This window comes from Penicillium taxi (genome assembly GCF_028828555.1).
Source record: "Penicillium taxi strain IBT 34144 chromosome Unknown utg000001l_segment0_segment0, whole genome shotgun sequence".
Classification (NCBI taxonomy): Eukaryota; Fungi; Ascomycota; class Eurotiomycetes; order Eurotiales; family Aspergillaceae; genus Penicillium; species Penicillium taxi.
In genome coordinates this window covers 2,170,921-2,196,046 of record NW_026643203.1, presented here as the reverse complement: position 1 = coordinate 2,196,046, position 25,126 = coordinate 2,170,921, and the positions used below count along the sequence as shown (strand labels likewise).

The 25,126-nt window shown below is 45.1% G+C and overlaps 9 protein-coding genes across 9 annotated transcripts; 6 read left to right on the top strand and 3 right to left on the bottom strand.

Moving 5' to 3' along the window:
* Positions 1 to 129: 129 nt before the first annotated feature.
* N7495_000792 (alpha-actinin, sarcomeric (f-actin cross linking protein)) lies at positions 130 to 2,251 on the bottom strand (the record flags this gene model as incomplete). Its single annotated transcript, XM_057203462.1, has 4 exons — positions 130 to 315; positions 372 to 1,979; positions 2,067 to 2,136; positions 2,196 to 2,251. The coding sequence occupies 4 exons, from the start codon at positions 2,249 to 2,251 to the stop codon at positions 130 to 132; spliced, it is 1,920 nt and encodes a 639-aa protein (XP_057067535.1).
* Positions 2,252 to 4,411: 2,160 nt separating this feature from the next.
* Positions 4,412 to 5,320, top strand: N7495_000791 (aldo/keto reductase family protein; the record flags this gene model as incomplete). The annotated part of the gene is made up of 2 exons (XM_057203461.1): positions 4,412 to 4,921; positions 4,985 to 5,320. 2 exons carry the CDS (start codon positions 4,412 to 4,414, stop codon positions 5,318 to 5,320), a joined length of 846 nt encoding a protein of 281 aa, XP_057067534.1.
* Positions 5,321 to 5,380: 60 nt separating this feature from the next.
* On the bottom strand, positions 5,381 to 7,131 carry N7495_000790 (initiator tRNA phosphoribosyl transferase family protein; the record flags this gene model as incomplete). The annotated part of the gene is made up of 5 exons (XM_057203460.1): positions 5,381 to 5,523; positions 5,601 to 6,297; positions 6,354 to 6,526; positions 6,607 to 6,641; positions 6,800 to 7,131. The coding sequence occupies 5 exons, from the start codon at positions 7,129 to 7,131 to the stop codon at positions 5,381 to 5,383; spliced, it is 1,380 nt and encodes a 459-aa protein (XP_057067533.1).
* Positions 7,132 to 9,158: 2,027 nt separating this feature from the next.
* On the top strand, positions 9,159 to 9,966 carry N7495_000789 (HAD family hydrolase; the record flags this gene model as incomplete). The annotated part of the gene is made up of 2 exons (XM_057203459.1): positions 9,159 to 9,167; positions 9,223 to 9,966. The coding sequence occupies 2 exons, from the start codon at positions 9,159 to 9,161 to the stop codon at positions 9,964 to 9,966; spliced, it is 753 nt and encodes a 250-aa protein (XP_057067532.1).
* Positions 9,967 to 10,606: 640 nt separating this feature from the next.
* N7495_000788 (MutT/nudix family protein) lies at positions 10,607 to 11,596 on the top strand (the record flags this gene model as incomplete). The annotated part of the gene is made up of 4 exons (XM_057203458.1): positions 10,607 to 10,660; positions 10,762 to 10,854; positions 11,055 to 11,295; positions 11,358 to 11,596. 4 exons carry the CDS (start codon positions 10,607 to 10,609, stop codon positions 11,594 to 11,596), a joined length of 627 nt encoding a protein of 208 aa, XP_057067531.1.
* Positions 11,597 to 11,758: 162 nt separating this feature from the next.
* N7495_000787 (putative NUDIX family hydrolase) lies at positions 11,759 to 12,773 on the bottom strand (the record flags this gene model as incomplete). Its single annotated transcript, XM_057203457.1, has 2 exons — positions 11,759 to 12,271; positions 12,390 to 12,773. The coding sequence occupies 2 exons, from the start codon at positions 12,771 to 12,773 to the stop codon at positions 11,759 to 11,761; spliced, it is 897 nt and encodes a 298-aa protein (XP_057067530.1).
* A 4,626-nt stretch (positions 12,774 to 17,399) lies between these two features.
* N7495_000786 (uncharacterized protein) lies at positions 17,400 to 19,171 on the top strand (the record flags this gene model as incomplete). The annotated part of the gene is made up of 2 exons (XM_057203456.1): positions 17,400 to 18,875; positions 19,142 to 19,171. The coding sequence occupies 2 exons, from the start codon at positions 17,400 to 17,402 to the stop codon at positions 19,169 to 19,171; spliced, it is 1,506 nt and encodes a 501-aa protein (XP_057067529.1).
* Positions 19,172 to 21,659: 2,488 nt separating this feature from the next.
* N7495_000785 (dolichyl-phosphate beta-glucosyltransferase) lies at positions 21,660 to 23,051 on the top strand (the record flags this gene model as incomplete). Its single annotated transcript, XM_057203455.1, has 3 exons — positions 21,660 to 21,770; positions 21,870 to 22,637; positions 22,707 to 23,051. The coding sequence occupies 3 exons, from the start codon at positions 21,660 to 21,662 to the stop codon at positions 23,049 to 23,051; spliced, it is 1,224 nt and encodes a 407-aa protein (XP_057067528.1).
* Positions 23,052 to 24,177: 1,126 nt separating this feature from the next.
* On the top strand, positions 24,178 to 25,002 carry N7495_000784 (uncharacterized protein; the record flags this gene model as incomplete). Its single annotated transcript, XM_057203454.1, has 1 exon — positions 24,178 to 25,002. One exon carries the CDS (start codon positions 24,178 to 24,180, stop codon positions 25,000 to 25,002), a length of 825 nt encoding a protein of 274 aa, XP_057067527.1.
* Positions 25,003 to 25,126: the final 124 nt, after the last annotated feature.

The window sequence follows — 25,126 nt, the reverse complement described above, 5'->3', positions numbered from 1 at the left end:
ACTACAAAAGAAAGATACAGGAATAAGACACCAGAAATTCATGAGCATGGAAACAGTTGAACACCCTATCAAAGCAGACCCTAACAGCTGTGACCGGCTGACGCTGTGCAAAGAATTGTGACCATTTCCTCATTCTTTCCCATTCCTTTTATTCGCCTCGATCATTTTCTCCATGAAACTGATGTAGTCAAACTTGGCCAGTTCCCGGTCTTCAAGGAGATCAGGTCCCTCGTGTGGGGGCATAGTTTTGACTAGGTGCTCAATCACTTCATCTGGGATAAGGGAGTGTCGGAGATCAAGCTCCGTGACATAAGGCTGGGAGTAGATGTCAGTGGATGTATTTAGAGAAAAGAGAAAGATCTAGAATTTACCTTGCCATCAGCAACCTCCTTAAAGCTTTGGAAAACCTGTTCAGCAGTGTTCTGATCTTCAGTCACGCTGACCATGAAGCGAATGAACTGCTCGAAACTGACTCCAGCGTTCTGTGCTAGTCGATCCTGACCACAGACCTCGACGTAAACCTGGTGCATCTCGTCTTCGTCATAAACCAGGCCAAGACTGGCGAGGGCAGCAGAGAATTCCAATTCATGAAGGGTGTTAGACGAGTCTCGATCGAAGTGGCGAAAAACTGACTCGAACTCTTCCAACTGTATGGGAGTCAAATTAGTCATACTGCGAGCAACCATCTGATTCTCGAGGAAGGCCAGCTTTTTTGAGATACTGGATTTCACTAGACTGAGCTCATACGAGAGTTCATCAAGTGTATATGTGGTGAAATCGTTTTCTTCGATGTTAGCCTCAGCACACTGTTCGTCCAGCTCTGCGATAGCATCGAGGAATTCGTCAAGGGGTGGCAGTTTGACGTTGACTGCATTGACATGGTCCAACTGGTCCTCGACATCGCCATCGAGTCCTGAGATGGCTAGCGATATCGTCTTGAGTGTCAACGCAAAATCATTTGCTTTGTCTGCAAAGGATCGACGGAGGGCGTTTTTGATATCCCTAATAGTCTCGTTGATGAGTTGACTGCGCTGGTGCTCATCTCGGGTCAAATTCTCCCACTCCTCGTCACAGATCTCCACACTCAGTTCATGTGGTGGCTCGTAAGAGCGCAGTCGATAGGTGCCCAGCTTTGTCTTGATGTTGCCCAACAAGGCGGCCAAGTCCGACTTTTCTGCAACCCATTGCCGTTTTTCATTTCGCTTATAGAGCGAGAACTGATGCGCCTGCTCCTTGACATCCTTATATGTCCCCTCGAAAGAAGCATTCTGCCACCCCTCGCGCTGGTTCCGAATCAATCGGAGAAGTTCTTTCATTCGACGCTCGTAGCCGCTTTGCATATCCCATGCTCCATGCATATTATTGACGAACTTCTCTACACGGCGTCCGGCGTTTTCCACCCGTTCGAGTTGGGAGAAGGCATGGAACCAGTAGGCAATGTAGGTCATGAGAGATCGTTCGTCAGGTCGCGGCACATCACACACATCGTCCACATCAAGGAGGTCGGGGATACCGATTTCGTTCGAAGCGATGTCGAAAGCGAGTTTCATGTTCCCCCGGTGGTCATTCTTATCCAAGGAATCGAAGTCGATCAAATCGGGACGGTGTATATCGAGCAGTGCACAAAACGCCAGACCGTCATTCCAGCTGGTTGAGAAGTCTCGGACCTCGACCCCCTCATAGCATGCTGTCTTTCGTTGACACCACAGGAGCAAACCTTCCTTTGCTGTCATACCCTCTTCGTTGATGTCGCTAATAGTGAATCGGAGAATCAGCGTCCATATTAAGCCTAGAATGATCTTTCTATTCCCGTCGACGATATCCTCTGCACCAATGTTGGTCATCTGAATTCTCCTTCCTTTGATAAAGTCTAGACTCTTGTTGACATTTTCGAATCGCTGCACTCGCAGCTTTGGCTTCGACGCATATCGACCGAGGGACTCTCCACCCAAGATCTCAAGGAGATGGATAAGGATGACCTATTTGTAAGAGAAGAGTCAGCCCTAGTGTTTACGAGGATCGTGCGACGCGATCTTCGGGATGTGGGTAAGGGGGGGAAGACTTACACCATCGGAGAGATCTGTGACCAGATCCTCGATCGCCAGACCCTTACGGGCCTTCAACTTATTGTTAAGCCTTTTTAACTTGGGATTAGTGGGACCGCACTTGACTACAAAAATGGAGGGGCAACGCACCATTTTGTGAATGTCTTTTGCTGAACATTAATCCACTGCTTCTCGACCGTCAACATCTTCAAGACGAAGACATGCCACGGCCGAAGGGCTGAGGTAAGGTACCAGGTGGGAAATCAAGGGTGATTGCTGTGAGAGTAGAGATTTTTTTTTTTTGGCTGTCACTCTCCGATTTGGACTAGTGGTGTAGATGAGGAAGATGCGTTTAAGATGTTCGATTAGGGGTGGGGGTGTGTCTCCTTCTCGGGCCGACAAAATCCCCCCAGCAACCAATATTGACCTTCTTTTTATACTTCTAAGTGCTAAAGGTTAAGTCTCTTAATGTTTTCATTGTTCTGAAATCTGGAACCAATTATATTAAATACTTAGTATACTGACAGGGGTAGTGGAATGCCAATGCAACCATGGGTTCATGATCGGCTCCCCACAGAACTATATAGATCGTAGTCAAGAGGTCCAGTGATAAGAGCCCTGGCGGAATTGAAGCTGGGTATGCTGAAGGTTTCTATGATTTTATAGTAGATGATAGTAGGAAGCTACTGAAATTAGTTGATTATTACTTGGCTTATTAAACTGCATAGTTCAAGCCAGGAACGAGAATCCATTTTACAGTCTGAATAATCAATTAATGCTGGCTAATAAAAATAGAACAAAAGTAGTTAATTTGAAATGGTGTACTCGAGTAATGGTGAAATGATATCATTCGATCCGGTTCCAAGAGCGGGGCTCAAGCTCTCTTAACCCTTCCAAGGTTACATACATTACATAAATTACACCAAATGACTGCTTTTAAATTCTGACAACTTCCTCTGATCTACCAAGACTAAGTAAATATTAGGTACTAAACTACAGACATAGCTAAAAAAAAAAAGATATCAATTTCCACGACTTTTTTTAGACTTCCCATGCATGTCCTCTCTTGATCAGCTTTCTCAGCGATTTCATAAACTTTTAACTTCATGTTTTGACTTGGTCAGAATTGAGAATTCCTGTGGTTTTGATATATCGACGAGAATGATTATATTGGGCGTGACGTGATGCCTAAATCGCTTTTGTTTAATCAAACTTCCGCTGACCTCTTTAACTAAAGTAGCCTGGACATTGGCTCCTTTCTTTAGCTTATCTAGTGCTTGTTGAATGTGAGAGCTAGGGTTCTACTGATTTATCCAATTACCAATACTTCTGGTTTTTTCAGCCGTCTTTGGAGCACTGAAAATAGTATTTTGCGAGGACGCTGGTTAGATTGCCGTTGTTGATTATTAGGGTTTTTAGAGTATGGGTTATATGATATCAAAATCCTCTGCAATAGATTCTCAATTCATAAGCCAACGATCTTTGAGTTAAAGACCAAGCTTGATTATATGAAGACGAAAGCTTTTTGCGGATTTGCGCGATTGAATGGAGAAGTTCGTCGTTTGTAATCTTTTGACAGTCCTTGTTGCAGCTTTAACAGCCTCACCATGCCAATGTTTATAAACACTAAAAACATCAACATCAAGAGGCTGTAGTATATGACTCGTGTGTGTAAAATCAAACGAGATTCATTTTATGGTCATCACAGAATTCGATAAATTTTCTGTCTGACACCGATTTAGAAAAAAGCTTCGTCGAAATTATAGATATCTCGAGGACAGATCCTACATTCTGTTACAACATGTTTAATCCTCAAAACACCTCTCTACCACAGATTTATCAAGAGCAAGACTTTGTTCAATATCCATTGCTATCCGGGATGACGTTTAAGGAAACGGTTTGACCAGTAGTCGTCGATTTGTGGTGGTTATATGATCAAGTCTAAACGGGCTTCTTCAAGAATTGAATTGGCTGTAATTCCTATCTGTCCTCGATGGATCGATTCTCCTTTATCAAAGTAGTTGATATATTCGCAAAGAGCTAATTCTCGTACAGAGTCAAGTTTGCCACCGTTAGGTAACTTAGGTTCAATAGGTTGTCGTTCAAATAACGATTTTTCGCTATACCAGCGCCAACTAAGTCGTGAAGATGTTCAAGGGCTTCAATGACCCGATCTTCGATTTCTCTGTTGTTTTAGGGCATTTTTGGTGGAGTTATTGATGGTGACGTCCGTTTGGGTGGCGGTGAAGCGACCTGAAATGAAAGGTTGTAATTTATGTAACGTATGTAAGGCCCCATCAGGTCTTAGATTCTCTCTTTTCTCAACTCCCCTTTCTCTCACACATCCCATAATCTATTCTCCCATAATGTCACTCAAAATAAACGACACTATCGAGCTCCCCAATAACAGCGCGCGCATTCCGCGTCTGGGTTTTGGTGTCTACCGCTCCCCGCCAAACCAATGCGTTCAGTCTGTCCTGAAAGCATTAGAGGTCGGCTACCGACACATCGATACTGCGCAGTTCTACGCCAATGAATCCGAGGTCGGTGAGGCCCTCCGCAGCAGCAGTGTACCCCGCGAGGAGGTATTTGTAACCTCTAAGATTTTGAGTCCCGCGGGCTCGCTCGAGGCAACCTACGATAAACTCCTAGCTAGCGTGGAGCAGATTGGCGGACCCGGCGGATATGTTGATTTGTTCCTAATTCACAGCTCCAAATCCGGTTTTTCGGGACGAAAGCACCTGTGGCAGGCGTTGGAGAAACTCTACGAAGAGGGTCGGACGAAGAGCATTGGAGTAAGCAATTTTGGTGTGCAGCATATCGAGGAAATGCGCTCGTACGCCAAAGTCTGGCCACCACATGTGAATCAACTTGAGGTAATTTTCTTCTCTCGTTCTATCTATATAGCTTGAAGTGACTAACTTGCTCTCAACCCATAGCTCCACCCTTGGTGCCAGCAGCGGACAATCGCCGAGTACAACAAATCGCATAAAATCGTGAGCGAAGCCTACTCCCCAATTGTGCGCAATTATAAAGCCAGTGATCCCATCCTTGTGGAGATCGCGACGAAGTACAACAAGTCAACACAGCAGGTGTTGATCCGCTATGCGTTGCAGAAGGGTTGGGTACCACTTCCCAAGACCGACAACCCAGATCGCATTGCCGCGAATGCCGATGTCTTTGACTTCGAGATTAATGAAGAGGACTTCGGTGTTTTGGACGCGCTTGACCAAGGAAGCGCAGGAGCTATTGTGGAGGCTGTGGTCAATGAGTAAGCATCATGCTTAGGTACTCGACCAGCTTAACCTGGCTTCCTGGCCAAGGAGTCTACTGAATCAAGACATCAAGAAGGCATTCACAGATTGGAGCGTCGAACGGGACGGATTCACGTCGTGTTTGGACGAAACGATCCAGGCAAGACGCTGGCGAATAAATTGTTTGCCAATTATTCGCCCTGATTGAGACAGATCAAAATTTCCTGTGAATATATTAGTTCTGGTTTCCTTTTGGAAATTTCATATAGTTTGCAATTAATCAAAGGCTTAGAAGACCTACCATCATCATCGCAAAAGAGGCAAATGATCGCCAGCAACGCACCAGCCGAAAGATCCTTCCCCGTATCGCATGTCACAAGCAGTGACTGAGCGGGATTGGACTCGAGTTGCGCCTTCACAAAATCTCGCACTTTATCTAACAACTTTCGTAGATCACGACTGCCCAGCTTTGCCGACGCACACCCCAAGTTGAGACGCTTAGGATTCCCTTCCACGGCAGAAGGGGTGCCGTTACAATCAATGATAAGATCACACTCGCCGACATTCAAACTCGGGTCAGTAGAGTTTATATAGAGATAGCGAGTGGGCGAAATGAGAGTGGCTTTTTGGCCACTGCGTTGCTGTTGATGCTTAGCCACAAGCTGGGCAATCAGATCTGGGAGTTCTTCCTCTGGAGTCTGCTTCAAAGCAGCCTGATTCGCCCAAAACACCGGAGGAGTCAGTCCATGAGCCCAGCCCTCGCTGTCGTCACCGGCCCCTTGGATGTATCCCCCCTCGGACATCTCTGCCCCGTGTACACGTCTTGAGGCGGAGCATAGGACTAGGAGGCAGTAGCTATCACCTTTGTGCAGATCGGTCGGATGGAAGTACGATCTATTCGCCCAGGCAACCTTGATAGGCTTCCCGAGCTGTTCACGAATGTGACCAAGATCGAGCTTCAGATCCTGTTTGCGAATGTCAATTACTGACGCAATTGGCTACTTAAATAGGAGCAAAGTAGTCTGTTTTGATTGACAATCCAGGGCTTGCATACCTTTAAAGAATTTACAAAACCGTCGATGCGTAATTCGATTTGTGATTCTTCGGAATCACCAAGGAAGTTTGGAGGGAGCTGTACGGCATGATATGCGGTTTCCGCCGGAAACAGAGCGCGGTTCAAGACGGCACACCAAATTGGGACAGTCTTGGATAAGGCATCAGGCATTACTGTAGATAGTCAGCGGAGGGATCTTACGTCGACCCATTACAAGTCAAGGGCTGGTACTGGGATGACATATTGGACACACATTTGCCTCGGCGAGTTGAGTCCACAATTACACATCTGACCGAATAAAATAGTAGATTATTAGTTCGGATATCTTACAAATGATTTAATCGAGTATCAGCTAAAAGAAGTAAAGAGAAAGCCAGAGCTCTACTCCCAACCCCATTGACACAAAGATTCACATCAAAAGCAGCAGTAAGGACAAGATCACTTACCCGCCATGTTCTTTAGCGAGCGGAAGAAGCTGCAAATTCAACCTGCGAAAGCTAAAGTCCCATTGTCCAGAATGGCCATCTGTACTTTTGAAATAGGCACTACCAGACTTGTCATCAGGGGAAATGTACCAGCTGCCACAGCGCTCATTAGCAACAAGAGGGAGATCGTAATGATCCGCTACCTCTTGCACGAAAGCAGCATCTGTCTGAATTGACTGGAGTCGATTTGAGATGGACAGGGCTGAGCGACGGAGAGAGGCGAGAGTCTGTGAGATGGACTGCTGTGCTGATGGGAAATGAAGAGACTCTAATGTTGGAAAGGATATGTCCATTTTGGCCAGACTGCCAGACTCAGTACTCTGATCTGTACTTCGAACGCACTTGAAAAATGGCGGACGTTGTTGGTCCAGGTAGACCAATCAGCATGGCTGTTTCAGGTAAGTGGGTACGCTCGGCTTATTGTCGGTATATACTGACTTGTACTCAGTATTCGATTGAAATAATAGATCTAGATCAAGGTTTTTAAGAAAAGTCTGGATAAATTGACAAATGAGATGAAAGGGCTCTCTTCGCTTGATTATATGGGAGGGAAATAAGATATAATTCGAAGTTAATTATCGTAGTCTCGCTCTGATATCAACTGAACATTGAACTACATGTGCTTGTTTTTTTTCACTTTTGCCAAACAGTCGAGCTGTCATATGACTTATCATCTAGCTCTAAAATGCCATGCTAGAGCCCGAAGTATATGCCTTACCTAGGGTTCACAAATGAACGTTATTGATCGGAATGGGTTGAAAGCAACTGACCGTGAAGCTCCAAGGCTTGGATCAAACCTATGAAACAATAAATGCTGCATCCAATGTGTACTTAAGGTAAAAGGGAGGTGAGTTTAACATGTAGCTGGCCGTATGATCTCTCATGTCCTGAGTGTCTGAGATGGCTTTGACGTCGCTGACAACCCTTCGAGCCGTTAAGCTCACAGTGGAATGCATAGCATTCTGGCTTTGTATGTGTTATCGCGTAACCTTATTAGGATCACTTGCTTGTTTCTTGGGGCGTCTGTGGCCCGAGTTTGGTAATGTTCAAGACCATCATCTACCACGATATCTGCCCATGTAAACTTAAGAACTCTTCAGTATTCCAAATATGGATAGAGGTTCATACAATAGTAAAAGTCCAAGCATCCTGATATCCAGTAGAATGTCTGGTTACGCTCCCCAGTGGTTACTTTCAGGGGACAATGAACTTAGAATAGTAGTCGTTAAAACTTCCAAGTTCTTCGATTTTCAAGGGTGGTGTCAACCTTCATCTGACCATTGGCGTTTTTTCTCTAGCTCGTCTGAATTGATATGTATTTACCGACACTCTGACTTGCGCCCAAATTAGGCTGAGCTCATGCAGCTTTTTGGATTACCAGCTTTCGATGAGGGCCAAAAAATGCAACTGTGCTCCTATAAAACCATTGTTGCTATCAAAGCACATTCACTTCTCTTTTACTTCAATTTGATTCCACTCCAGGGCTTTTTGCTTGGATCCTGGATATTGTAACTCAATAAAATCCTAGGATGTGCATCAACCCACCTGTGATCCGTACGACCGAACGGCATCATTTCAAACCACTTAGCCTCCGAGAAAAACATCCAATAGAAAGTTGTATATAGTGTCCGTGGCCCTTTTCATGTCACCCTATTATCCAGCTATCCTCGGGTGAGATAATGGCAAGGGATGGATGGATGAGACATAGAGGACTACCAAGACGTCAAGCCTCCAATCTAGGTAAAGTATGAATGGAATGCATCCATGATCATGCTACCATACTCCTCAGACCAGAATAGACCCGGTGAATGAGACTGAAACCAAGTCTTCTTCTTTATTCCGACTTTCAGCGATGACAAGGCCATTCACTAACCCCGGAATATACTAGTTGTTGATAATAAGTAGCCTGATTGGTGGATGAAGGGACTCCGCTGTGCCTGCCCTAAATAATACAAGTATATGATACTTGTTTTTACTAGTCAATAACACCAAGATACAGGTACCCAGTACGCCCCACTTTATGACCTCAGCCCCCCGCCCTAATTATCCGTTCCCTGGCGATTCTTATTACGGCGTCATGGATTCCCCATAAATTCTCTAGAGTCAAGTCGTTGTTTCCTTTAAAAGATTCTGGGACGCGTCCCTGATTTCCCCTCTTTAGTAAAACACCTACAATTGCCCTCTTTCCTCCCTCCTTCCTTTCCCGCCTTGTATTTTACTCCGCCTTACCAGGTATCGGAGCATTTTCACTTCTTCTCATCCCACACACTGAATCCTGAAATTCTGAGGATTGTAGATCTCTGATCTTCCAACTTTCATCATGCCTCAGGTCAGACTGCCATTGAGAGTCATTCTGTCAACCGACGCTAACTGCCTGACTGCAGATCACGGAAATCTTCTTTGACTGTGATAACACGCTCGTTCTCTCCGAGGAACTGGCTTTCGAAGCCTGTGCAGATCTCGCCAATGAAATCCTCGAGACCCGCGGCATCTCGGATCGCTACACTGGCGACCAGCTGATCAAGGACTTTGTTGGACAGAACTTCCGCGGAATGATGCTTTCCCTGCAAGTCAAGTACAATTTCGAGCTGACCAAGGAAGAGCTCGAATATTTCGTCACCAAGGAGGAGGACAAGGTCATTGCTAAGCTGGAAGCCAAGGCCCAGCCTTGCGTCGGTGCTAATGAGGAACTCGACAAGCTTTACGCGTCGAAGAAGTACGGCCTTGCCGTTGTTTCATCCTCTGCCCTGCGTCGAGTGCGCGCCTCAATCAAGAAGGTTGACCAGGACAAGTACTTTGATGAGGATAAAGTCTTCAGCGCGGCCACTTCCCTTGAGAAGCCCACTTCCAAGCCCGATCCAGCCATCTACCTGCACGCCCTGAAGAAGGTCAACAAGACCGCTGAGGAGACCGTAGCTGTGGAGGACAGTAAGTCTGGGGCTCTCTCGGCTATACGTGCCAAAATCCCCGTCATTGGATACGTCGGTGCTTATCCTCCTGATAAGTATGATGAGATGAGCAAGGTCCTTACTGACCTTGGCGCAAAAGTCATCATGAAAGAGTGGACTGAGTTCGAGAAGTGCATGGAGTTGATCGAGAACCTTCCGGCCGCTCAATCCACTCTGTGATTCTGTTTTTCTTGACTGACTCCTGAAACGCCCACATAATTTCATGACCATTGAAAGCAAACACATGGCCGTTTGAGGGCTGATTTTTCTCTTTTTCGGTTCGAACTGAACTGAACCTGTCTGCGTTTATACCATCTCGAGTTTTCGTGATGGTTTTTATCATGAGTATATGAATTTACGCTGGATCAATAATTGAATAAGCGCTTTTTGACCTTCATCTCATCCTATCTATAGCGTAATGAAACTGGGGTTATAAACAACTGCCACATCAATTATTCCGCATGACAAGGCTCTAAAGATGTTTGTTTCTTTCCTCGGTTGTCAACATGTCGGTAACGAGCAGTGATTTCGATCTGCGCTAGAATAGAATAATTCACGCTCATTTGTTACTCCCTTACATCGGGGAAGATGCGAATGCAGACACCCTTGTAAATCGAAGCAAGTGATATATCTGCGATAAGATAAGGACCAGCCCCACATTTTACACCGACATCTTCAAGCCCAGCCTTCAAGTCAACCTTCAAGTCAACCTTCAAGTCCTTAATCTTCTGGAAATAGCTATTAGATTCAAGCTTTTATTCCAATCAGACAAACCTGTCAACTATCATCCTCATCACATTTCAATTGTCTATTATCAGCTATGTTCCCACCTAGTACCCTGACAAAATCTAAACAAATTTCCACGGGGCCTTTGGTATGTTCTTTGCTTATGTTCATTCAATCATTGGTCCCATAATTCACTCTATGATAAGCATCAGACGGGCCATGAGCTAATTACTTCACCTTGGCGTATAGGATCCCGCGGAGGCGCAATGGACTCGATTGGTCAAGACTACGTACTCTGATCCGTTGGGAACTGAAAGAACATGGGAATTTGCGGAGCGTCAGGTAAGCCTACACTGCCTCTTTACTCACAAGACCCTATTTTCCACGGGCCTCCAACCATGCTTTCGCAACCGGTTCTATCATCTTATCGGTTATTTATATAAACGGCCTCATTGGACATCTCAAATTGGCCCGTCACTATTCGTCTCACGATCAGATGTATATAGCTGCTGCTTCTGAGCTGGACTAACTAGAATCAACAGACACGCCCAGCTGGTTGCGAAATCGATGGTGTGGGTGTTATTGCCATTCTCAAAAAGCTAACCGGACCCGAACTACTCCTCCAAAGGCAATATCGACCCCCAATTGACAAAATCGTCATCGAGGTTCCTGCAGGTCTGATTGATCCGAACGAGACTCCGGAGCAGTGTGCCGTACGCGAGCTTAAAGAAGAGACTGGCTTCGTCGGAGTAGCGGAAAAGACCAGTTCTATCATGTATAATGGTTCGTTTCTTAATATTGTCCTCTTTGGGTCCCAAGACATCAGCTTATTATCGTATCTTTAGATCCCGGGTTTTGCAACACCAATCTGAAGATGGTCCATGTACGAGTTGATATGAGCCTACCAGAGAACCAGAATCCACAGCCAGAGCTTGAAGAGAACGAGTTCATTGAGTGCTTTACAGTTCCCTTGTCTTCCTTGTTTGAGGAAATAAGGAAACTTGAGAAAGAGGGTTACGCTATTGATTCTCATGTCGCAACTCTAGCTGAGGGAATTGAACTGGCGAAGAAATGGAATCTGTGAGGTTGGTGGACGCACATACGGGACTGCACACTGCATGCTAGACATCAAACTCTTCATTTATCTCCGTACATAAGTTGAATGGGCATCTGGGAAAAGCCCTAAAATATATGCTATTAGACTTCAATTTCACTTCATTCTTTTTCCATGAGTGAGGTACTGGCACTACAGTTTCCCTTCCTGTTGTAACCCCCTATAGAGCGCCCATGCCGCCAGAGTCTTCCCATCCCGTAGTCCTTCCTTCCATAGATTCTCTAGAGGAACCAATTTCAATGTGATCATCTCACCATCCTTCCTCAATCCTGTCAATTTACCCTGCAACTGCTCAATCTCCTTGAGTGGCATGCGTTTCTGGCAAAGAAACAGGGGGATAAACTCATCACTGCCACCCGCAGAAGGATAGAAAGCTTTCTGTAATTTCTCTCCATTAGCAGTCTCGTTGACCGATTGCAGAGCCAGCGCAGTCATATCTGTTAATTCACTTTGCTGAACAGATAAACCAGTCTCTTCCTGAATCTCCTTTGCCGCAGCCCCGGAAAATGTCCCACTGTCATCAAGCATACCAGCTGGTATTTCAGAGAATGCCAGGGATCCCGCAGGGATACGGGGCTGAACTGTAAGAATGGCCCTCTTCCCATGATCGTGCTCAGCAGGCAGATGGTCAGGTTGCAGAATGAGCTGAAGTATGCGCATTAGCAACAAAGTCTAGAGCGAACGATAATCCGAATCTGATAAATCCGAAAGCCAAATAGAAAAAAACTAAAATTAAAATTAAATAAAAGAGACATTGACTTACCAGCATGCCGACACTGCCGCCTCGTAAGAACACAATCCCGGGTAACTTCTCCCCGAGACTATTTGATACGTCGGCTTTCAATTTCACGAAACCAAGCCGTCCTCCTCCAAATCGGTCAGTGGATTGAATGTCAATTTGGCGGAGAATGTATGGGTTTTGGTGGAACTCATGGGATACGGTTTTCTGTCGCGCTAGGGAATGCTGGAGTGTTGACATCCATATTTTGAAGGCTGGGAATAATAATAGCTCATCCTGGGTGAGGTCCGATGTGCTATTGACGCGTATCTCGGAGCCTGGGATCGTGAATGTTGACATGGTGGCTTTTGCAATTTGAAGGATTTGTGTCGGATATCGCGCTACGGTACAGTGCAGGCGAGATAGCATGGATCTTGCTTGGTCGTAGGACTTTGAAGGTCAGGCGGTGTGTTACAAGGGTGCTTTGAGAATACGTTCTGTTGCCTTTTTGATGTCCGGGTGTCGTTAAGATGCTGGTGGTTCGTGAAGTTGGTGTTTTGATATGACGTATCTCGGAAGCTGAACTTCTTTATCCGGGTATCTACTATCTATTTACATCCATGTACTTGGATATTATCAGCATTATCTATATGATTTTCACATATCTTATCGTTGGATGACGTCCATATTAGTTATCTATTGTTTAATGCAGGTTATTAATTGATACCCCTGTAACTCCGAGGTTTCACAAGGTTGGAGCTCTTCTTACATCCGCCTCAACTGTTGCTCATCAAACTGATATGAGCCATTGATAGATGTGATAACCTTGGAAATAGGTCAAAAGTGTGGTATGAAGATGAATCCATCAACTATTAATGTATTTCTTGTTCTTCACGAAATATCACAACTCATTCAACAGTTTGACTGCTACCAATCTGTACCTCTACGAACATTCTAGGATATTCTAGAGAAATTTCAGAGGTCGCTGACAAGACTCACAGCCACAGCTCAAACAAGTGGTGCCACGTCATTGGGCAGTATTCGACCCACTTCGTCCTTGTTAATTAATAGATCTTGAACGATTCGCACCAGCAATCAAACATTGACATGCATGCAAGCAGTTGAAGCAAAGCCTTGAGCTATGCCAGCGAACCTTTTCAGTCTTCTCGCCAAGGTCAGCCATGAGATATGCACCTATTCCCTCGTGCGAGAGAAGCCTAGCAATCTCTGGGACAGAGATTGGGAGTTAACACCCGATCTCCTCGCCAAAAAAAGACGATCCTCCACGAGGCCAGGTCACTACTTTCCGGCCAACATTAGGTATCTTTGACCTCTTTGTCTGTAGCATAGACAAGAAGCCCGAGGTTATACCTCAATTTCTTTATACAATTGGCATAATCAACGTATCTCATATTCATTATCGACATTCCCACCTGGTATCATAACGATCCTGAAGATGATAGAGTCAGCATGGGGGAAGACAGCCTTTGTATCCTGAAATAGATCCGGTCATACTGCACTAGTGTAAAGACGCTTGTCACAGCTTTATCAAGTACAGATTCCATGGAATTATCACTTGTTTCATATTCTTCTGATACATACAATCCGTAAATTTGTGCCTCGAAGGCATTTGCACTAGTTAATGCGCACTTCAAAGCATTTACATCTGTGTAGAAAATCCTCGTAGAGTGCTACTTTCCTAATAGGAATCTCATATCGGATATCAGAAGTAGCATGTAGGGTTATGCGTGAAGGATAGGTAAAGCCGATCGAAGTGGAGTGGTTAGATCCCAATTCGGATGATGGTGGTAACGATGATGATATCACCTGGGTATTTCTTGAATCTTCAGATTAATATATACCTACGTAATATGACCATGAATCCGTCATTTTTCTACTATCGTGGAAAAATTCATCCAGTGGAAGCAGCTTTGCCTAATCATTCTTCAGTGCTGCCCATGTATCCATGGCACATGAGTGAAAGCGACTTAGACCTACCTAGAAATTAATTCGATACGTCCATGGATGTGATTTAATTTCCTGTTCATGTTATTCTTCGTGAAAAAAAATTCATTCGTGTGCCATCAATGATGTATCGATAATCGTATTGCGTATCTAGGACTACCTTGGCAGGTGAAATGACCTGTCCTTTCGGATATGACGATATAAATGGATTTTCAAGGTTGTTCACGGTTATCAAAATTGGGCCAGTAGGGAAAAAGCCAATGTGCAGCATTGTTGCACGGATTTAAATGAGAAGCACTACGTGAGCCTAGAACGATCCAATGTTGTAGAGGAAAACATCACCCAGGTTAGCCATAAAACCCCGGGTGCACCTGCATCAAATTATCACTTTATCTGGCACTATCTGATCTCCAATTTCACCCGGGTTAAATTATGCTGCCGAACATCACCTGCCGAGTCCGCGACGATCCTGCCGCCCGGAATTGACCCCCGTCCTTGCGCAAACGTACATGGTAGTTTATACGAAGCTGAGTCAGTGACATGGCTTCTGTGCCGTTGATAGAACTGGATAGAATGAGGTTGCCTTGCAGGCAAGGTTGCGACCTAGCATGATCTACTACACTTTGTTTGTACTACTTACCTTTTGACCCCTTTACTTGAACGGGTCAGTACCTGAATATTCAATAATTAGGTACTGAATTCTCATATAATCGAAGTTGAAATATTAGACTGGATGGCTAGGTAGAGCGGGAATAATTCTGGTTCGCATTTTTGGTATGTACTATCTACACAGTTTGGCACAAAGCGGCTCAGAACTACAAAGTAAGAGTCATTTTGCAGATGTGACAGAGCGGATAGGTGGAACTTGCTAACGGCATCCTTTAGAGCTACCTTCCTATATAGGTAAGATATCATCGCCACTAAAGGTCTGTGCTAACCTTGGAGACTTGCGCACTTCGTGTGGCAGTGCTTCTCTACCCTTGCAATACCGATGTGCTACGAGGCAATATAATGACGATCTATAAAATTCAATAACATAAATCCAGGTATCAGACTTTGTTGCCAGCTCATGTGTTCAAAGTTCATGATCTGTACGACCAGACACCAGACAATCAAGGATAGGACCTCGCGATGAGGAAAAGTATTGTGTTCCAAGGTTTAGCTACGAATTATAATCTAATCAATGGTGGCTCTCAAGGCGCTAAAGCATCGGGAATAGTTTCTGATGACCAATGAAATGAGTTTGAGCATCTCTAATGCCATGTGTTTGATGAAAATTGGGATTTTTCATGGTTCCAACCAATCATGCATATATGATCAGATCCCGAGACCTTCGAATGTCCAACACATGGGCATACCGCATTCGATGCCCACTGAGGGGTCATGCAGACTGTGACAAAACGAGCTACTGATATTAGGGCTGAGCTCACCAGCATGTGTGATATGCGGCTTTGATAAGCCAGGAGCTCTTAGGTAGTGGCGTTGATGTTGGACGCCTATTCGTCTTGATCTCCGATTGCATGATTCCGAAGCAACGCCGATTAAGTATTGATAGACATAGTCCTAAGTCATGCTCTGTCCGGTACCGGCTTGTTATACCTCAGTACCCAGGTTGTACATCTCATATTGTGTGCATCGCTCCAAGACCAACTATCGGTGTAGACTTCAAGGAGGTAGGTAGCCTTGGAAGCGGAGTCAATTGGGTATGCAAGGGTGAATTAAAAAGAGCCAAAGAGGAAAAACAGGTCAAAGAAGGAGCAGGATTTGTTTTAGGGCCGTTCCAATGTGTAGAGGGCTAGTTTATTGTGTGATTTGGAGCCATCAAGGGGTAAACATTTGGTGAACCCATGTATGTGGTAACGGGGTGAAGTGCGGAGTATGCTAGTCCCAATTTTCCGGGCAGTCAAGCCCATAGCTAAGCGCTTTAGTTTACAAGCTAGGGCCAAGGCAATTCTCAAGCTGAAATTTGGTCTCAGTTGAAATGAAAAGGCTGGAGGCTGAAGTTGTTAGTGCAGGAATTGATTTGTATGGTTTAACTAGCAAATACTAATTCCAAAGTGAACCAATAACTCCGAAATAGTGTAATTAATGTAAGTAGGGATAATAGTACCTACCCTTGAGTGGTGAGAAGGCAACCGCTAGAGGTCAGCGGGGTACATTCACTGTATACACTTATAGGGGAAGCTGCCTGGAAAAATTGCAACATCGTAGGTTTATAGAAAATAGCATTGATTCCTCCCGTTTCAATTTCAAATTTCCAGTCCACATTAATAAAAACTCGAGATGGTTGAAAACCAGAGTTCAATGTTAGTGCCCTGTTAGTACCCATTTTCTAAGGTTCTCCAGTGCCCAACTTACACATCTCCCATCCCACCGCTACTTGCTAATCTTGATTCATTTAATCCCCCGACAGAATTTGCATTTGGAACTTGAAAAAGATTCATTTTGCTGATAACCCATCCTGTCAGAGGAGCAAGGAGCAGCGCAACTGCCATCACAACGCCACAGTTAACCAAAATAGGTGCCAAAATTGCTGATCAAAGGATGTTTACTAGGTCAGCTCATACCCCTGGACACCCCCGATGTCCCTTCTTTAAAGTTAGTTTGGTCTCTGATCACCTCATCGGTAGACAACCCATAGAAAGAAATCAAAGGATGTCTTCTCGAAGGAATGGTTCAACCCCAACTTCACCCGTCAGCTTACCTTGTTTAAGTGGGACTCGGAGGTATGCCAACACCAATAGCCATGTACGAAGAGTGAGGGTTCCCCTTCGGACTGAATTAGAGAGGCATCGTCGCAGAGGGATCCCTCAAGTTCGAACTGCAAGGAGTCGACGACATACAGATGCCTCTCGTCGGATGATGCAAAGGGCTTCCTTCGTGCCAAGTCATTATAATGCAAATAATGTACATCCAAGCCCCACTGTCTCTGAAGGTCTACCAGTTAATACGAGGAGCATTGTCGGCATGGCAATGGAGGATTTGTCTATTTCTCACACAAGGTCATCAGATGATGAACACATGGGAAATACAGCCCGTGGCTCGTTTGAAGGACAGCCACTTAGTCCAATATCGATGACATATCAAAACATGCTGCTCGAGGCCCCAACAAATAGGGTGACAGAGGAGAATTTGATCGATAGCGTGAGAGCAACATATGCCACGCTTGTGATGCTTGAACGACAGTGTATTGACACGGACAAGATAATGTCAGAAGGAACTCAAAAGATAACGTCAGAAGAATGGGAATGTGCGCTGAATATGCACCAATCGCTATTAGCAGAGTTTCATGATTTCTTCATTGTAACCCAACATGAGTGTGCCAGCAAGGTGGTGAGATGTCTTCCAAATACATACGCCATGCCAGCTCGCCTTTGGAGGTATAGCATCCATACGTTCTTGGAGCTGCTACGACAGAATCTGCCAGGGTCTTTTGATTTTATGCTCGAATTCGTTTATATCGCATATAGAGGGATAGCTTTGCTGCTAGATCAGCTCTCGGCATTCAAGGAGGTCTGGATTGAGTGTTTGGGGGATCTAGCGAGGTATCGCATGGCGATTGAGGACCAGGATATGGGAGACCGCAAGGTGTGGGCTCAAGTCTCGCGCCGCTGGTATAATGAAGATGCAAACCTTAGGCCAGGCGTCGGTCGAATTCAGCATCATCTGGCGGTACTATCTCGGCCAGATTATCTACAGCAACTCTTTTACTACACAAAGGCACTTGTCAGTCCTCAACGGTTCGACAATGCCCAGGAAGGAGTCAACATAGTTTTCAGTCTACATGAGAAATACTCTTTTAACCAGCATACACTGGTGACTGCTTTTATCACCACACACAGAATTTTGTTCAAAGAAGACCTCAATGAAAAAGGCCATATGGAACACTTTATTGCTATGGCAAATCACTTCTTGTCACTTTTACGGGATGGATTTTGTCAGCTAGAGCAGCGGAGACAATATGGGGTCTATATCATGTCCTCCAACTTTGCCTCGATGCTTGAATATGGCAAGCCAGAGTCAATAATCGCATCTAAAATCGCCGAAATCACACACGCAAGCACTGACGAAGCATATACACATGCGCTTACATGCTCTTATAACGATCCGGTACAGATTCCACCAGTACCCACTGCCTTCCATGGAAGTTGTCTTTCTTTCCACACTCTTTCTGTCCTACTTGATCGGCCAGGCGACCCCGATATTTACCCGGGTTTCCATACCTCATTAGCGATGATCTGGTGTCTTTCCCTCCAGCCACCACTCATGCAACACCTCCAGCACATGATTCCCTGGTTAGCAATTGTCCGTTGTCTCAACACCATCTTTTCTAATTGTAGCGATACTTTACCCCCGATCATTGAAGACCGCGCTTTCCCAACATTCAGCTATGGAACACTCCGTGAAGATTTCCTTATTCGCGCTCAAACATGGAGTCGGCTATACTACCCAAAGAAGTTTTTCGAAAATGCTATTTCAGAAGACGACAGACCATTTACTGAAGAGGCAGAAGCGACAGACGTCAGACAGTACAGGTGCTTATGGTTAGGAATTCGGATTGCATCGGTTTGTTTCTCCCGAGGTCTCGTTAATACATTCTCATTGATCTCGCTTCTCACTCATATTATAGATTGGTCGATGGATAACTTACACTTCTAAACAAAAATTTGAAGCCACTAGGCTAGCTTATGAGTCTGCTTCAATGGCAGAGTCTTGTGGAGGTCTCGTTAGCAAAGCGCCCATCGTAATTTCTTGAGATGAGGACCTTTTGTCTATTCGGTGTATGTAAGCGCGAATCACGGTTAGCTTTGCTAGCTGAACGTTGATTCTAGGCCCTCGATGCACATAGTGGCCTACTGTAGGCCTCATCTGTTTGTTTTTCTCCCTCTCTTGCTGGCTTCATTGTCTGGCTTCTTGTTATATCCGAATACTTTGAAAATAAAAATCGTCGAACCGAGGATCACGACAGTCTCGATCGATATAAGTAGCTTTTTCTTCCAAATTCTTCCAAGTTGGAACGATTGCGCTCATAACAACGGTCAATTTTCCTTTATGAGCTGTGCTATCCCCTGGTTGTTATGGATTAATCAACGAACAGATTTTTCAATATTCGCCCGAGTTGACGAATCGTCGAGATGAGAAAGATAGCATTGATATTAACGTAATCCACAGTATTTACAAGTTAAAAAAGCAGATAACCAATTAAAAGTCACTAAAGTATTTCACCACTGAACGGGTCACACTACTGAACGGGTCACCCCACCAATTTTACGCGTCAGTCTGGTGTTTCCATTTTCAACTACCCACCATGCCCCCCCTAAATGCTCTATATGTCCAAGACAAACAGGATCAGGAGAATAGGGTCTTATTAGCTTACCAAGCTTACAAGAATGGCGATATATCATCAATGCGTAAAGCTGCAGCTATGTTTAATATACCATTTTCAACCCTCCAACGCCGCCATTCTGGTGTCCAATTTCGTCTTGAAACACACCCACCGCAGTCTAAACTGACTGAATCTGAAGAGGATTCATTACTTCAATGGGTCGTCTCTCTAGATGATCGCGGCTGTGCTCCTAGAACTAAAGATGTTGGTAGAATGGCTAATATCCTACTCGCCGACCGCGGAACCAACCCTCCTCTTACGATCGGTAAAAACTGGGTTACTAGGTTTGCGACGCGTTTACCTGAACTTAAGACGACCTATTCAACACCGCGCGATTTTACACGTGCGCGTCAAGAGGACTATAATGTGATCAATAATTGGTTCAAACTGGTTGAAAACACGATCGCAAAATATGGTATCACCACCGACGATATCTATAATTTTGACGAGACTGGGTTTGCGATGGGACGATGTGCGACCGCGAGAGTGGTTACTAGAGCTGGTTATTATGGTAAACGCGCAAAAAAACAGCCTGGTAACCGGGAATGGGTTACTGTGATAGAGTGTTTAGGCGCGTCTGGTTACGCACCTCCACCCTGTATTATCTTTAAGGGTAAGGTGATGATGCAGAGCTGGTTTGCTCCTGATCTAGGTTTACCACCTAATTGGCGTCTTGAGATTAGTCCTAATGGCTGGACATCAAATCAAATAGGGCTCCGTTGGCTTGAAAAGCTCTTTATACCTGCTACTGCTCGTACTAAAGGACGGTATCGCCTTCTGATCTTAGATGGCCATGGTAGCCATTTAACACCTGATTTCGACAAAATCTGCCAGGAGCATGATATTATACCATTATGTATGCCTGCGCATGCGTCTCATCTTCTTCAACCTCTTGATGTTGGGTGTTTTGCGGTGTTAAAACGCTCTTATTCTCGGCTGGTTGAGTCTAGAGTAGAGCTTGGTTTTTCCCACATTAGTAAAGGAGATTTCCTAGAGATATATCCTACTGCGCGTATTGAAGCATTTGCATCTGCTTCTAATGCGTTTGCTGCAACTGGAATCGTGCCACTTGACCCTACTAGGGTGTTAAAAAAGCTTACTATGCGCGTCGATACACCACCACCACCACCCTCTATAGGAAGCGATTCAAGTCGAAATTGGACACCTAAGACGCCTAGGACGCAGAAAGATTTACGACGTCAACACCAAGCTATATTACGCACTGTATCTCGAACGCCACCAACACCATCTAAGAGAGCATTAGACCAGATAGTAAAGGGTGCAAATTACCTATATCAAGAGAATGCTCTCTTACGCCTGGAAAACAGAGATTTACGCGCCGCCCATGAGAAAAAGAAAAAACAAAAAGAACGTCCGAATCGTCAATTAACAGTAGTAGGGGGTCTTACAATTCAGGAGGGATTAGACCTGGTTGACGCGTCGAATGGTGGCCCTAAACTTAATGATGCCAATTTACAAGAGGGCCAGGCGCCTGTAAGGGCGCCTGTAACCCAACGCCGGTGTGGGATATGTAAGACACCTGGACATAGGAGGGAAACCTGTCCTAGTAGGCCCATTCAGTAGTTTTTTTTTACTATATTACATAGTAAATAATGGAGTTATTGGGATTCATAAAAATAAGTGGGTCAAACTGACCCGTTCAGTAGTGTGACCCGTTCAGTGGTGAAATACTTTAACTAGTCGTTCCAAGGTTATGTCAGCTAGCACGTGGGGACACTCCACTCCATAGTTGCCGTTGCGCGTCGCGGAAAGGCCAAGCTGGCGATTACTCCTCTTTTCGCTCTCTCCTTCCCCTCCACGCCAATGGGTCTTTGTTCTCTATCATTTTGATGCGCCTAAACTGATCTCGCGCATGGCTGGGTTATCGCCTTCTGCATTCCCTGGGCATCTTCTCTACCCTTCCTCGAATCCATCTCATTCTGCCCATTTAAATTACCGACATCATGGCTCACTGGATTGATATTTGCCGCCAGTGCGTCGCCATTGTGGCTAATGTCCCTATTACGATTCTACTTGCCAGTTTGAGCTCTACCTTGCTTGGACTGTTTGTCCTGGTGAGTCTCTTTTCTGCGCTGCTCGAATTCAAGCTTCCGACCCACAGCTTTTGGATAAGCTCAGAAGCAGGGATAGACTAACACTCGATGATCTTATAGTTCTATATCTGTTTGTTCTACGTCGCACCAGTACCACGGGAATCTCTGCCAGAAGAAAAGAAGTTTAGGGCCCTTGCGAACGATGGTACAATCACAGACCCCCAGCCACTCCCGAGCTGGTTCGACAACCTTGATAAACAAAAAAGAGCTGATTCAGCTACCAATAACGCTGCCATCGAACCGGCAGAACTGTTCATGTCGGTAGTTGTGCCAGCCTATAACGAAGAAGACCGATTAGTCGGTATGCTGGAGGAAGCAGTCAACTATTTGGAAAATACGTATGGGACATTGAGAGAGAGTAGCGCCAACACAATCGAGACCCGGTCTATGCGAAGTCGAAAAAATGAACAAACACCAAAAGCAATCCCGGCGCTGGATCGAGGGTGGGAAATCATTCTCGTCTCAGACGGATCTACGGATAATACAGAAGATGTGGCGTTTCGCTTTGCGAAAGAACACCAGTTGTCTTTGCACCCCAAGGGTCATGCGGGACCTTGGACCCCGAAGGCTCAAGAAGGTGTTCATATACCGCCAGGCACGATTCGGGTCGTCAATTTAACTCATAATCGCGGCAAGGGTGGTGCTGTGACGCATGGCATGCGACATGTTCGGGGCCGCTATGTTGTTTTTGCCGACGCTGATGGAGCAAGCAAGTTTGAGGATCTCGGGAAGCTGGTCACTGCGTGTTCGAAGGTCGAAGATGACCGTGGTCGTGGTGTGGCTGTCGGCTCACGAGCACACATGGTAGGCAGCGAGGCTGTTGTTAAGGTGAGAACAACCGGACACTCCGAATGAATTTCGGATTGAATACATGGGCTAACTGGATTAAATGAACAGCGATCTAAACTACGCAATTTCCTTATGCATTCGTTCCATAGACTTTTATGGCTGATGACACCACCCAAAACAGCTACTGTCAAGGATACACAGTGCGGGTTTAAACTGTTCTCGCGTGCGGCACTGCCGTATATTGTGCCAAACATGCACTCAGAGGGCTGGATATTCGACGTTGAAATGCTCATGTTGGCTGAATTTGCTTATATCCCTGTAGCCGAGGTGCCTGTGGGATGGAAAGAGGTTAAGGGAAGCAAGTTGAATGTTCTTCGTGATAGTATTGGCATGGCGTGGGGTCTTGCTATCCTGCGGGCAGCTTGGTCTTTAGGTGTCTACAGACGGAGATAAAATCGATTCATCTATACTGCTTAACTATCTAGTAAAATATCTCAGTAAATAATCTGATGACATCTGTTCATAGGATTACACGTAGGTACCTGGGCAAGTACCCACACGAGCAGCTCATAGGGCACGGTCATAGCCGAAAATACGCTCCGTAACTAGGGACCTAAAGCCTAAGCGCTTGAAAAATGGGTTGACGAAGATATTAAGGATTCATCACCTGATCAAGGTGGAACCACCACGATGATTTCCCGGCCTTGCGACCCTTAACTCCCTATGTGACTTCCAAGGTTGATTAGGTTATTTTCAATTCAAACTCAATACCTGGCACCTGCAACATTGAACATTCAGGTTTCCATTCTTTCCCAGGCCACATAAATCTCTAGATAAATCCCGAAGGAGTAGTACCTAGAGTCTATAGAATGCGCTCTATATAACTTTGAGCTAAGCCCTGGAAATATTAACTTTGAGCTAAGGTCTTAAAATTTTGGAATCTAGAATCTGGAAGGATAAAAGTGGATTTTCCAGGGCTGTTATTAGCCTTCAATGTTCAACATCCCAAGTTCTGGAGTAGCCATTGGATAACACTCAACTATCTAGGTTACTAGGTACTCAACCTTCCAAGGAAATACTTGGAGAACACATCTCCCCGTTGGAATCTTTACACGGTGCAAGCAGTTACCTAGATGGGTGTTCTTGGTCCTAGGGCGACAGTGGGGCGGTGGAGCCAAATTAGCTTAATCAAATAATGCGAAAACGCATGGAACGTATCGTTCCCTCCGTAAATCGGAAGTTGTCATGGTGTGATGGAATAGGAACCTGGAAGGGTCCAAGGTCTGCGTGAAATGAGTCAATCCGGTGTTCTCCGTTACTTGGGTATAGTGATGGCATGACGAGGACGCCACTCTTCCGATCTTAGGAAGATCGATAAAATTTATAAGCTTTTATAGCAATTTTTCTGTACCTAGTGGGTCAATTTTTTCTTTTTTATATTGAGAAAAACAGCAAGACAAATTTATAACTTGCCGTCCATAATACTCATTGTGTTATATACAACGAAAACTTCACGACTTCACTATAATAACATCAAGGGCTCCATATAAGTCATTTGAAGTGAAACATCTCTCAAGAAATGGAGTCGAATAAATCTACCCCATATTCAATCAGTGCTTCACAGTTCCTGCGATTGCCAACAGAATTACGACTCAAAATATACGAATATGCACTCTCAGTCCCAAATGAATATCTAGACAGGCCATTGATCGTAGTGCACGATCGCGGCAATGTCTTCACAGCACGAGGTCGATACAGAGCTCTATCAATGTGTCCAAGCTGGGTTGGTGAAGATGGCACCGCACGAAAACTATTCGCTGTCAACCATCAAGTACACGACGAAGCAGAAGACTACCTCTATTCCCAACACACACTATTTTTCCGAAACTCCTTCGATCTAGATCGACTAGGTGATTTTCTCGATACACTAAGTCCTACAGCACGACGGCGTATTCGTAGTGTTGGGTTTGAGGTATTCTTCTTCGTTCACAATCAGTCTGGCGTGCCGAAACGCACTCTGAAGCAGTATGAACATGCTCGCGAATTACTTGCCCTCAAACTCCCGCAGTTGAAAAACGTGCTCTTCTACATCGACCCTCGCTTTTACTTCTCTGCCACTTCAGTTGGAAGTCGGGAACTTGCCGCGAGGGGCGTTCTCGATCTTGCGAAGCGGTTTGGGTCATTGTGCAATGTAACTTTCTATCCGTTGCCGGACCGCCATCATTATCTAGTTGAGAAGGCTCAGCAGATTCTTTGGCAAAGTCCTTTGTCAAAGAGATACGCTCATGTCTATGGTGGAATATCGATGGACTCGAAGCTGGATCTGGAGCAGGGTTATGCAGTGGAGAAAGCGCAGATATCGAGCTTACGACCGATCGAATCTTTGAATTGGTTGTGTACCTAGGTACAAAGGATTTGAGATATGAAATATGGATATACCCATTGCTTAGATACGGAGTTGACTGTGATTTGGGGAATTTTTATAGGTGTTGGGTAGTTACGGAGTACAAAGGGATAGTGAATAATCG